This window comes from Poeciliopsis prolifica, unplaced genomic scaffold (assembly GCF_027474105.1).
Source record: "Poeciliopsis prolifica strain line A6 unplaced genomic scaffold, Auburn_PproV2 SCAFFOLD047, whole genome shotgun sequence".
NCBI classification, from domain to species: domain Eukaryota; kingdom Metazoa; phylum Chordata; class Actinopteri; order Cyprinodontiformes; family Poeciliidae; genus Poeciliopsis; species Poeciliopsis prolifica.
In genome coordinates this window covers 2,733,620-2,747,125 of record NW_026562422.1, presented here as the reverse complement: position 1 = coordinate 2,747,125, position 13,506 = coordinate 2,733,620, and the positions used below count along the sequence as shown (strand labels likewise).

Sequence of the window (13,506 nt, the reverse complement as noted above, 5' to 3'; positions counted from 1 at the left end):
CGATGGCAGAGGAAAGGTGGGGTGACAGCTGACAAGGCGACACAAGAGCGCCGCGCGTCACCATGTGAAAACCGGATCAAAGCAGACATCTAGAATATTTATAGATTACAGGTACAGTGATGGATGGTGGGGGGAAGTACGGAGGGGATGAAAAAGACAACAACTGTAAATATCAAACTTTGAGAAAAAGATGTTGACACCTGGATGCGAGGATGTGTTTGAAGTGATCGTGTTTGGAATGAGGTAAATTTATCCGGGTGGTTTAAGTTGTGATTCTGTCAGCAAACATAAAACCAGAGCGGATAAAGAGTTACGGCATGCTTAAGCAAATTCAACAGTGAAACTGAATTATGATTTAATAAGAGATGTCACAGGATTGTTTGGATTGGAAAGGAGGAGGCTGATGGTGAAGTACTGAAAGGAGCGGTGGGACGAGGTCGTGGCTGACCTCATTCACACTGAGGAGAAATCCTTGATGGTTTCACAGCTATTGAAACCATTAAACAGAGGTTAACTTCCTCTGTTTTAAGTTACTCTTTTTATTTTTATTTCGAGTCTCCGTAAGTTTGGAGCAGCAAAGCTGTCTGAAAACAACTTGCTTTAAAAGTGAAGTGATTTTTCAGATTCTTATCGCAAAAACAGCAAAAAAAAACCTCTTGATTCTTTCGGTTTTTGGTTTTCAGAGCATGAAGTTGAGATTGCGGAACCAAACGGAGCGTGGCGTTCAACTCGCAGCTCTCGCGTGAGCAATGCATAAGGCTACGTTTACACGACGGGTAAAGTGGACACATGTCCGACTTTTTCACGGCAGTCTGAGCAGCCCCAACCGACGAAACTTCGATCATTTCAAAATGTATTCATGGACGGCGTCGTCCATTCATAAGTCCGTAAGCAGTGCGCTGCTACCTGATGTCTACGTTCTTCTTCTGCGTCCATGAGTCGCCTTTGGGGCCGTGGCTTGTTCACACAGATGTGTGATTGTGGGCGTTTTTAATTAGCATGAACGACCAAATGAAAAAGACATATATTTCAGCGAAAAATGAAAAAATAAATAAATAATTAAAATTGGAACGAAGACCTGCTCTGTGGTCTTTATTGAATCTTCACTCAGTTCATTCAATGATTTAAATACAAGCAAATCTGCTGTGGACCGTCCCCAACATGTTGCCCGCATCGGACTCGGCTGAGCAACACATTTGTCAGATCAAATGGACTCTGGAAGGTCATGTGGCACGACTGTCTGCACTGCACACTCCTGCTGCTTCTGCAGCTGTCTTCACGCTCCACCCATCTTCATCATGTCTGGAGGTTGTTTTTTTGTGTGTGTTTGTTTTACTGGAATGTGAGGTGCAAAGAACGTGTGCAGATCAGGTAGCAAAACGACGGTCTGAAACAGAGTTAGTGACGCCGTGATCCCAGCAAAAACTCAATGAAGACAACACTGGAAGCATTACCACTGCAAGTTTAATATCCGATCTCAACACAATGAAATAATGAAACTTTTACCATAACAAAAAGCAGTAATCCCTTTACATTCATCAGTCACTCCAAGAAAACAAATGTGAAACTTTGCTTTGAGATGAAGAGCTGAAAATCTCACCTTTAAAATTGTTTCGTATTATTTCCAACATTTTGAGATGTCGCAATAGAACGATGTTTTAACATTTCGCCATCTAACAAATGAAATGGTAAAACTCTTAGTATGGTGATAAGCAAGTGTAAAATTATATAATTTCAATATCATGAGGCATAGTTGACCGAAAAAAGGAAAAAAAAGCTCAGTCTTCCGTTGTGATAATGTGATGAAAACGTTAAAAATATAAACATAAAAATGAGTTTGAGGTATTCTTTTTACAAGATGTTTAGGAAACAAACTTATAGCAACAGAATGAGAATTGGGTCTTCCTGACCTAAAGAGATAGTAAAACTTATGATAAAAATTGAATTATGATCTTAATTGTCATGCTCAGGTAAGGTAATGAGTTCTTTATGGTTTTAAAACTTTTAATTCTTAGATGACAATTTTAATAAAACCCAAAAACCATTTAGAAAAATTACACAAAATCACAATTTTTTTTTTCAAACTTAGAAATCAAAATAGTTCAAAAATGATGAGATGTCTAAAATTCTTATTTGTGCAACAAGATTTATGTCTGACATCCCCTTAGAAAATGAATGTATGTTTGAGCCGCAGCAGTTTGTTTTTGAACTCCACTGAAAGACGAGCTTCCAAAAAACCAACAACCTAATTCTGGTGCCAAGAAGAAAAGCCAGCGGAGAGCGTGCGCTCCCGTCTCCAGACAGGTGGGAAGACTGCATGCTGCATGCAGCAGACTATATACCCGAGGGGTGACATTAAAAAGCGATGTGTATGTATGAGAGCGTCGGGTGAAGAAGCAAAGGGTAAGATGTGAGCGAGACTAAACTCAAAAGGGCGAGAGACAAAGAGAATCATTTCAGGGGGAGACACAATCCAACAGAGACATGCAGATGGATGAGCTGCAGACGCTCTCTGCATGTTTTAACACCCACATTCAGCCCCTGAAAAGTGTTTTTTAAAAAAAAATATATATATATTATTTCTAAGTTTTTAACAAAAAGATTCTACATTCGACTTGTTTGTGTTCTGGTGAGAAAATGTTGTTCCTAAACTTGTGGAGAAATGAATCGAAGCATTTAAGGTAAAGTGGAAATTGAAGCCTTTTCTAAACGCTCACAGCTGACATTCGGAAAAGAATAAGTTAAGAATGTGACACGGAAAGTGACATGATGAGAGGCGGAGGAGGTGCAGAAGGTGCAGAGAGGGAGCAGGGTGTGACCACCACCAGGATGAACGTTCAGGAGGTTTTCCTATCAGTGTAGCATTCTCTCTCAGTGACTCCTAACCAGGAGACAGCAGGACTCAGATGGTTTTACCAAGGTGAGGATGTAACACCCAGTTTGTTGTTGTTTTTAGCAGACTTTAAAACGTCCTCTTTTACCAGTGCTTTTAAAGTCAATTCAGTGAAATTGGCTGAAATGACCAGACTGTTTTTGTGTGTGTGTTTTTTTTAAGATTTAGGTTTAGCTCGAGTTCATCTGTAAAGATGTCACTGCATTCAAAATTGTCTAAAAATAATTAAATAAAACCAAATACCTTTTTAAAGCCAGGGTGCATTAGCATGTTACATTTGTGTGAGGTCATATTAGCATGTCATACCTAGTTTAGCTTCTAGCTGCTTGTTTTATGTACATTAGCTAGATGTAGCTTGTCATACTTATGTTAGCTTACATTAGTCTGTTATATTTATGTTCGTTTGAATACTTATACAAACTTGTTATAGTTATGTTAACTTAGCATAAGCTTGTTATACTTATGTTAGCTTATATTATTTTGCTACATTAACTTGTTATACTAATTCAGAAGCTCTATTTATTTTCCTTTCGGCTGATTGGCTGAACCCCTAAGAGCGGATATGAGTAAAATGGTGGACGTTAGCTCACCAAGATGGTTTCAACTGTGAATTTTAACGCATATTAACGTGTATTTGGTGTTAGAACTATTAAGTGTCTTCGAGGTAGTCTCAAATATTCACAAATTTTAGCTGGTCTCTAACACCCACAAATACGCAGACCGCATTGTATATTATTTTTACAGGCAGCAGGAGCAAGTGTTGACCTTTAATTTTTAAAAACAAAAGCACTTAGCTCTGTAATCATGTTATGCACTCACTTAAACCTTTTCTACTACCGTAACATTATGTTAATCTCACTCGAGGTTATCACATAATTGGAATTTCCTATCAGGCCGAGTCTCGTCGGGTGTCATCATAGAGCTTTAACATGAGGGAAAGGTTAAATGGACAGACTTTGATAAAAGCACTGAAGTTATAAAGCGCTTTTCTAGACATACTGACCACACAAATCGTTTTACACCAGAGCCACATTCGCCCGATCGCTCTGACACACACGCACCCCCATACCCAGGACTGCGTTTTGAACTGCCAAAGTGAATCCAATAAATTTGAACATGAAGTTCAGAAAGGGTGCTGGAAATCTTCAAAAGGTTCAACCAACTCTCCAACAAGGTCTCCACTTTGATAACTTCAGTCAAGCTCCTGAATGAAAGATTAACAGAATGTTTGGAATATTACATAGAGAATAATTTAGTGTAGGACATTTTACACTTCCAGCACCGAAGAAGAAGAAGAAAAAGAAAAGGACACTGGAATAATCAGGGTCCATGAGGCTGTATCTCAGCCAACCTAACAATGGTCTGTGGGAAATAAATAAATACCATAATAGGAACACACTGCAGCAAACACCTAAAGTGGGCGTTGAACCTCCTGTTTACCAAGGAAGACAGTATCGGTGCTGCACCCAGTGTGCCCAGCGCTACAGCTCACTTCAGGCAGCAGCTGCTGTGTGGTCTAGGTGAGACATTCAACTTCTGACTAAAAGCTTTTCGGTGGATTTTCACTGATGACACAGTAAGAACAGCACAAGTACAACTCCGTACCCTGGAAGAAGTTTACATCCTGACAGATTAAAAGTCACCCTGAAAACAGCTTTCATGTTCTTCTATATCCTTCAATCCGCAGTCATTGTCTTCTCCAAAACTCAACGTGAACTGATTGTTAATAGCATAAACCGACAGATTTACCTAAGCAGCTGACAGGAGGCTATACACACCGCAGCATGAGATGCTTCCTCTGTTACCAAGTGAGGAGGAAGGCTTCCACCGGATTGGAAACGTAACGAGGTCTTTATAGAGCAACGCTGCCAGAGGAGTAACAGTCATAGTTGAAGTAAAATAAGGACATGAAAGAGACAAAGCAACAAAAAGTTTGCAGGTATTAGACTATTAATAATGCCACATTTATGTAAACCTGGGAAACTGTTTAGTCGGTTTTTGAAACCTCAAAACTGGACAGCAAAAATGGGACAAGACACACTCAGTCAAAACAACTTTCAACACGCCTCAAAAAACTGTAATTACAAGTCAGTTCAGGACCCTGGTCCAAAAGCAGAAAAATTTGCTTAACAATTAAAATATTACCTCGCGATATTGAAATAGTAAACAAGGGCCTAACAAAAGTAGTGATGCTATGGTCAGGGTTTAAATTAGACTGAAAATGACTTAAATATATCCAACAAAAGAAAACATACTATATTCACAAAAAGCCTTATTATGTCACTTTTACTATGAACAATCTATGAATTTATAAACAATATCAGGTCATCTGTGTGAGCTGGGCTAGCATTACACTTGTCAAAGTATTTGGTCTAAATTTGACTTGTTTTGCATGTAAACTGGTCGGATCTGATTACCCATTTCATTCATTTTTCGGAATAATTACACAAAAATATCACATGTTAGATATTTTATATCTCTAACAGGTGCAAATAAACTTGAAAAAATACACATGTTAGATATTTCACATATCTAACATGTGCATTTATTTCAAGTTTACTTTTTGTTTGGGGAAAAAAAAAACATTTGCATGCAACATTGCGGCACTATTGGCGCTCCATACACATTTTCTAGTTAACTGTTACAAACACGCCTTGGGCAGACTGCAGAGCAGGAACTTTCCACTGCATGTTTCTGATCGAAAGGAAAACTTCTGTTATTTGTGTATATCTATGAAGAATAACGACTAGCTGACCCCGAACGAATGGCGACACCAAACGGCGCAGTTATATTGACACAAAAACTCCCCAAACCCATTTTCGGACACACTTGTCAACATCGCGCTTATCTCAGTTTTCATCTCGGACAGTCCGCTGGTGTATTTCACCAGTCTTTTGTCATTTAGTTCTCCGCACATTTTCAATTCAGATGATGAATTATACAGTAAAATTGGAAATTAAAAAGCAGTTTATGAGTCGATACCAGGTAGATAAACAATAACTTCTGTGCAGCACTATGGCGGAAGGATACTCCGAAAGTGTGTCAAAACACAGTAAATGGTTGTTTTAACTTTTTTATTTCAACATTCTATCTTTGCTTAGCTTTAAATATGAACAGGCTGGTGTGTCACTCTGGTTAATAGTATGAGTTTCCAGGTCTTAAACGACAGTGTCCGATAATGGGTTTCCAGCTACTAGCTCTGTGGCTCTATAAGTGTCCGTGCTGTAATTACCTCGTCGGTCGAACATTTCCGTCACTTTCTCCCCGGGACTCTTCGGCCTCCCCTGCAGACCAGTTCTCGTCGTCCTCCACCGTCACGTCAGCTCCAGTGACCGCGCTGCCCGTGTTCTCCATGCAGAACTCCTCCGCGGCACCATGTTTTACCGAGGTCGCCGCCGAACCCCGGCTGTCGGACCCCGGCTCCAGTCCGGTGGCGGAGCCCTGAGCTTCGGAAGTCCCGAACCCTATGAGCGCCTTCAGCAGCAGCAGCAGCAGGAGGAGCACCAGGGTAATGCTCACGCTTCCAAAGTGAAGCCCCCTTTCCATTTGTAAGACTGGCACATTAGTAAAGTAGCTGATTTACGTGCCACTAAGCAAGTAAACCTGAACATGAAAATAATGAAAGTGTAAAAAACTGAAACGTTATAAAAAAAATGTCTCTGCGTCTGGAAATACGCCCCACTTGAACGTGTTCTTTAAGTAAACATAAACAGCCTCTGGGACACCATGTTATTCCCTTTATACTAAACTGAGTCTTGCCTTGGTTACCTTAAATCCCGCCTTGTTTCTACACTGGGATTGGACACTAAAAATCATTCTCGCCATCACATTGAAAATATTGTTATCTCATTGCGCAATTTACTGCCAATCACGTGTCCTCGCACACTAAGCAGAATCTGATTGGATTAGATATGCGTCAGTCAAAGGGGCGGGCTCAGAGCGAACCAGCCCCTCCAAACAGTGACCGCCATTGGCTGATTCGCTGCCTGTGACGTAGACGCATGCATCCTGTCGGAGCTGACGCAAAAAAGTCCCTGATGGCAGTTCCTGCTGAGGGTTGCCGGTTGGTCGGATGTGCGGCTTTCCGTCCAATAGAGAGGCCGTTTCGAGAAGCAATGACGCCATTGGTTGATTCGGACATCTTGGATGAGCTGGATTGGTTCATTGAGATGTCACTCAGCGTGGTTGTCAGGCCCAGTCAACATAAAATCTTCAACGTGGCTTAAGGTTACAGCGGTACAGTTCCTGGTCACGAGTTGTTTCTCTAAATAAATTAAGTGTAGTGACATAATACCTGCATTACTTAATGTCTCCGCCGCCACTTTACACAAATTTAATCAGGAAAGCAACTTTTTTCTCGAATGACTTCAGTGAGTCACTGTATATAAAAGTGAGCTGTTCGCTGCCATCTGTGATGTTTGTGTTTCGAGCGCCACCTCCTGGTCACAGAGCGACATTCAATTTAAAATCTGAGACTTCTGTACAATTAGTTTAGAGCATCTACAGAGCTTTAATAGTGTTTCTGTTTTGCTATAAATCATAATTTAAATCAAGGTAAAATCTGCATTTACTGCACTTTCTAAATACGTTTTAGTCTGTAAACTCCATTATTTTAGTTAAGACAAGAAAAGCAGTGAACTTTACAAAATGTTGAAAATGCTTGAAAGCCTCGTCTTGACGTAACATTTCATTCATCTCGGTTTATTTTCACAATATGAAACTTCAACAAATATAAATAACTATAATAATTATTTGGATCATGAATAATTTTTTTCACACTCAACTTTTATTGGAGCAAATTATGTTCCAACAATTCAGACATAAAACAAGCATGGGTTATAATTTGGTCCTGTATGGGTTACAAGAAAAAGAAAAAACAAATCACAGTCAACTGGTTAAAAAAAGAAAGTGTTGCTGGTGCAAAAGTATTCATGCACAGTGTAGTTTTTGTTCATTATGTTTTTAAAGCATAGCTTTTCACTTCAGAAACTTTACTGCAGCGTCACAGACAACTTTCACGGTTTCAATTCAACAGTAACTTTTTGGAAACTGAAAACATTTCAGTTTTCAGTCTCCCACAGTTAGAAATTTGATGCTTGCATGTTACAGTATGAGGCACTGCATCACCAGTTTAAAACAGATGCAAACTATGACAGTAAAAGCCTATAAAAGAGAATTAAAATAGGGCTTTAAGAGGCAACCTGATCTATTTGAAAGATGGAAACAGCAACACAAACCTCCGTTTTTGAGATTTGCCCACTATATTTGTGTTGGAAGGTAATTTTTAATTTATCACCATCATCACTGGTTTTCATTTTTAAAATAAGCTTATGGCACAAGACTTCCTGCTCCCAAAGACCTGGTGTGAAGAGAAACTGTAACCCAAGTTCGCCACAGGCACAAAACAATCACACAATAGAGTTTATGCGGCAAACCGTGAAGTTGCGTTCTTCTCAGCTGACTCGTCTGCAAGAGGAGTTGATGCAACCGAGGAGGAAACCGCCAGCATTTTCTAAACCTTTTCAACTTCTCTCGCTCTTTTCCTTTTGACACAGAAATGGAAAATGAGCCACAAAATGACGAATGCCACAGAGTGTTCTTGTTGAACATCGAGCTTCTCAGAAGAATGTGTCGTTTCTGCTTTGTTAGAGGGAACATTTTACGGCTCACCTTTGCTTTTTATGGTACGTCAGAGTTTGTTTTGACAGATTGCATGCTGCTGCATCTAAAGGTTCAAACCCAACTGCTTCATTCTTGAGCTCTGATCTGTGCTTTTTTGTGCATTTTTTATCATTACACTAACGCGACACATGCAGTTAAGATTTTTAAATGTAGTTTTAAAATCAAAAAGGCACAGCTTTGTTTTATTCAGCCAAACTCCGGTGACCCGCTCAGCTTTAAAACCCAGTTCTGCGTCTGTTCAGTCAAACTCCTCCAACAGTAAAATCTGCCAGCTGGCTTTTTCTCATCAGGCACTTAAAACAAAAACAACAACAAAAAAACATAAAATCAGAAGCAGAACCTTCTGAATGTGAAAGTAAATCAGTTCTTCGTTTGGAACTTCTTTAGCGAGGTAAGAGAGCTTCCCTGCTGTAGCTGGGGTTGGGTTGTGAGCTGGCACTTTGTGGGCGGAGCCTGCAGCCAACTCATTAGTTGATGGGAGCCTTCCGCACCTTCACACTTCCGTCTTCCATCCCAAAGTACGCCCGTTCGGCCATGTGGACAAAGAGCCCCGTCTCCACCACACCTACGACACGGAAACCGACTCAATGCCATCAGAAATCAAAACATTTTGAATGTTCGCTCAACTTTTCTGGGGATTTTACGTGGCCAGCGTTCCTCACCAGGAATCATCTTGATGGCAGTGTTGACCTCGCTCCAGTTGTGGACGTGCTCAAACTTCCAGTCCAGGATGAAGTTGCTGTTGTCGGTGACGATGGGACCCTGCGAGCCAGAAAGCACACGGCCTGGTTTCGATCAGAGTGAAAGGAGCAGCGAAAGCCCGACTGTGTCACCTAACCCGGGTCTCTGGGCGTGTCTGCGCTGGACATCAGTGTACCACCGCTGGTCACTTTTAGAGCTTAAGTACAAAAAAACTTTTTTTTCAATTTTCTTTGTCCCCCCTCCCCTCATTTGCTGCAGAAATGTAAGAAGCTAATATTTCTGAAGTCTATTTCTTTAAATGTGAAATCAGACAGGATGCTGTCTATGCCAGCTCTAATAAAAACTCTCTGGATTGTGAATGAGAGTAATTCTAAGAGTAATCCACCTGTCCTGAAACCTGCCTGGACATAATCTGTCCTTACCTCAGAAGACCCTTCATCATCATCATCGTCTCTGCTGCTGGCCTCTGATCTAATGTCTCCTCCCTGACTTTGCTCTGTCTATTATGAATATAAAGATTTCTTTTAAATAATGTAAAAGGACAAAAAAAAAAAAAAAAAAAAAAAAAAAAAAAAAAAAAACAATAGTGAGCACAAAAATGAAAGAGGATCAGGTTTATTCCTGGAGTTAAAGAGCCAGCAAAGGACGGAACGTAGCATGGGCAGGAAAAATAAGAAAATAATACATAAAACGATGGATTCTGATGAATTATTTGTGTTCTACCAACGACGGAATCTAACTTAATACTGAATCAAAATGCGACTCAAAATTGAATTGAGGTTCTTATCTGTACCCAGTCCTAATTTACAACCTTAGACTGAAAATTCAACTGTTAAGAAATTCACTGGAAGAACTCAAGTGAAAACAACAAAGAAAAGTACTTCTGCAAGAGACGCTAAAGTGAGAAAAAAAGATTGATCCTACTTACTGCTTTACTGACCGCCATCCTTAAATTGACCTCCCCTCCAAAACGCTTAGCTATCACCCTGGAGACGGGAACATACGCCATGGGGATGACCTCGATGGGAACGCCCTTCTTCCACTGCTCCCCCAGAGCTCTGGAATCCTTTCTGGGACGACAAAAAAATAAATAAAAATTTCCGTGAGCCAAGCGATTTTAAAAGCTGGACAAAAAAACATTCCCACCACTCTTACTGGCCGATACAGACCTGTAGTCAGCAATGACGACGAAACATTTGGAGTTGCCGGCGACGATCTTCTCCTGAGTGAGACAGCCGCTGCAAAACGGAGAGAGGACGGGTCAGAAAGGTCGGAGGGCCTCGAGCCGAGCCGTCTGCGGCTGAACACTCTCACCCGCCGCCTTTTATCAGCGTGAGCTCAGCGTCCACTTCGTCCGCACCGTCGATCGCCACGTCCAGCTGAGCACAGGAAACGCACAGTTACTGCCGCGTTTGGCTTCCGCCGGCGTTATGCTGACGCTCATCATACCTCTGGGTGTCTTTCCAGGTCCGACAGCGCCAGGCCGTGCTGCAGGATTAGCTGTCGAGCCTGTGGGAGGAGAGAGAGCGCTTCGGTTTGACAACTTGCATTACTATGCCATCGTGACAGGCTAAACTCCAAACCACATTGCTCTGTGGAAACGTTTGAGCAAGACATGGTTATCATGTGGCAACTTCTTCAGAACATTTGTGAACACTCAAGCGTTCACGTTGCTGAGTCGAGTGAGACTTGAGTGCTTTGGGTGTTTTGGACTGACCTGGAAGGAGGTGGGCACGCACACAATGTTGAGCTTTTCCTGTCGAACTCTCTCGGCTGCGTCGGATGACACGCACGAGAACAGATGGACAGAGAGAGAGAGAAAGAGAATTCAAGAGGCAATTTTAATAACTAAACTGAATCGTTCAACTATTCAGTTCTGTTGTGAACAAGGAAGAATGTGCAGAAGCAACAGCTTCTTAACTAAAATAAGCATCACTTTCAGCTCCACTCTAATCTACTACATTCCACTGCATACGAAGGTGTCAGAGAAACATATTGTTAATGCATTACCCTGATAAAACTTTGACTAGACGGAATTTCAGGGGACTTAATCAAGGCTTATGGAGGCTTGACTCACCTAACCGGTCCACAGCATACACGATGGTCGACCCACTGCCCACTCCCACCACCTGATTGTTCTGGAAAACAACCCATTCAACCATTTGATATTTTACACATTTAAAGATCAGCAAAAATGCGCATGCGTATAAACGTGCCTTTGCACACAGTATTTCCACTTCCAGTGCTCTCAGAAAGTATTCACCTAACCTAACTATGCTGTTGTGTACTTGGACCTTACAGCAGAACAGTTAGCTCAGCAGCTGAGAACAAGTCCGCATAACACTCAGCGAAGTCGCTTTAAAATCCTCCAAGTTAGAGAACACCAATACAGCAACATGGCACAACGTGCACTGAACTGGGAATTAGGCTAACTATGCTAACAGGCTGAGCCTAGCGGCTGCACTTCACACACAATTCAAGAAAAACGTGAACATGTCCGCTTGTTAGCTAACAGCGACACGGAGGTCCGCCGTACCTGGACGTTGTTGTCCACGGCGGTGTACGCTGCTAGTTTCTTCGCCTCCTCTGCCATGTCGGCGGCTGCGGACTGACTGAACCTCAGCACGTGTGTGCGACACCTCAGGGAGGATGGAGGAGAAGACGAAGAAGAAGAAGAAGCAGCAGCAGCAGCTGTGAGCTTACGGAGGAACACCCACCTCTGGAGTGTCATGACCCGCCCCACAAAAAAAAAACAACAAAAAAACAAAAAACAACACAACACACGCACGCGCCAGCGCGCGGACGGACTGACGGTCAGACAGAAGCGTCCGCCATTCCTCCAGACAGTCGGTCACGAGTCAAACGGGAGACTCCTCTGGTCACGTATTAACGGCGGTTTTCTTGTACTGCCCGCTTTGTAGCGGTTCGTCGGCAAGTTACGGTGAAACAGCGACGCCACGTGGACGCTGCAAAAACAAACACGTGCCGCTGTTGCATTTTATTTGATTGTATTAGTGACGCTTCACAACAGCACCAAAAGAAAAAAAAACCCTGTTGCCATGGTAACAACAAACTATGACGACTATTCTGTTTAACAGAGTAAACTATTCCTTTCAATCTCAGATATATTTGTTAAAATAAAATAAAAAAATAATTAAAATAATTGAATATTCTGGAACTAGTCAATAAATGTTGACAGTGTTCTTATTTTCAACAGAGAGAATGATGGAGAGCCCTTTTCTCTGCCTTCTCCTTCCTCTCAGATGATTGTCAAATAAAATCAGCTACAGTCTTCAAATGATTTGTTTTTCTTCACACCTTTTTCAAAAGACAAATGAAACAAATATGAAGACTCGCCACACTCAACAAAGCGTTTTAAATGCAAGACTAAATGTGTCATTTTTAGTAAATCTGTCTGAAAATGTTTTATGGCTCCTCAGTCAGTTAAGGTCTGAATGTCTTTGTAGATAAAGAGCCGACTGCGGCGACACCCTCCATCACAGGAAGCAGAAGCGTGGAGGGGAAGATGAGAAACGATGCGAAAAACAGCTATTCAGCTGAAGTTCACTGGAGAGGCAAATTCAAGTTCTAAGAAAAGGTAATTCACTGTGCATCTTGTCCTTTCAGCACACTTCCACAGGTAATTGCAGAATTGCGAACAGATACCGCTGTGATAATTACAGACGAGCTTTCTAGTGTTTCTAAAGTCTTTGACAAGTACTTTGTACAAAAAGTATTTTAAAAAAAAAGTGGAGTAGCACCATGGAGGAGTAGCTGCAGCTTTTTTCATCCTAATATTTAATGGAAAAAGTAGAAGCAGGAATAAAAGAAAAAAAAAGTGATAGATGCTGGGTTTGTTTTTGCATCAAAACAAAGATTACACTTCATTACGATAAAAACTGAAGGGATATGGTTGCTTTTTTTGTAAAACTTTTTAATAAAGTAGTTTTTAATGTGGAGTCCCACAAGATCTGGTGTTTGGACCCCAGATTTTAACTTGTACACAGTGGTGATAAAAAGCATCCCCCCCCCTATGTGAGTCTATTTCTTTCTATACGTTTGTCTTAAAATGTTTCAGATCTTCAAACTGTTAGACAAAGATAATTATTATTATGAACAGACAAAACAAATCCAACCCTACAGCGGTTGTCTAAAAATATCTGAAAGTGGTTGGGTCGGCCTTAGCAACAACTGTAACCAGACGTTTGCGATGAGTTTTTTTCGAATCG

The 13,506-nt window shown here is 41.2% G+C and overlaps 2 protein-coding genes across 3 annotated transcripts in view; both read right to left on the bottom strand.

The window, feature by feature from the left end:
- eif2ak3 (eukaryotic translation initiation factor 2-alpha kinase 3) overlaps positions 1-6,662 on the bottom strand; it is a 36,132-nt gene extending 29,470 nt beyond the window's left edge. The window contains exon 1 of the mRNA XM_055057134.1: positions 6,126-6,662. Within this exon, the coding sequence (XP_054913109.1) occupies positions 6,126-6,439 (314 nt within the window). The 5' untranslated portion in view covers positions 6,440-6,662. The remainder of the gene's footprint in view (positions 1-6,125) is intronic.
- A 995-nt stretch (positions 6,663-7,657) lies between these two features.
- Positions 7,658-12,305, bottom strand: rpia (ribose 5-phosphate isomerase A (ribose 5-phosphate epimerase)). Of its 2 annotated transcripts, XM_055057135.1 has the most exons (10): positions 11,814-12,305; positions 11,355-11,415; positions 10,995-11,050; positions 10,727-10,786; positions 10,592-10,656; positions 10,447-10,515; positions 10,206-10,347; positions 9,700-9,777; positions 9,238-9,337; positions 7,658-9,140 (listed from the first exon to the last, which is right to left on the bottom strand). In XM_055057135.1, exons 1-10 carry the CDS (start codon positions 12,006-12,008, stop codon positions 9,043-9,045), a joined length of 924 nt encoding a protein of 307 aa, XP_054913110.1. In that variant the 5' UTR covers positions 12,009-12,305; the 3' UTR covers positions 7,658-9,042. The 2 variants fall into 2 exon arrangements, with proteins under 2 accessions (XP_054913110.1, XP_054913111.1); XM_055057136.1 differs by lacking the exon at positions 9,700-9,777.
- Positions 12,306-13,506: the final 1,201 nt, after the last annotated feature.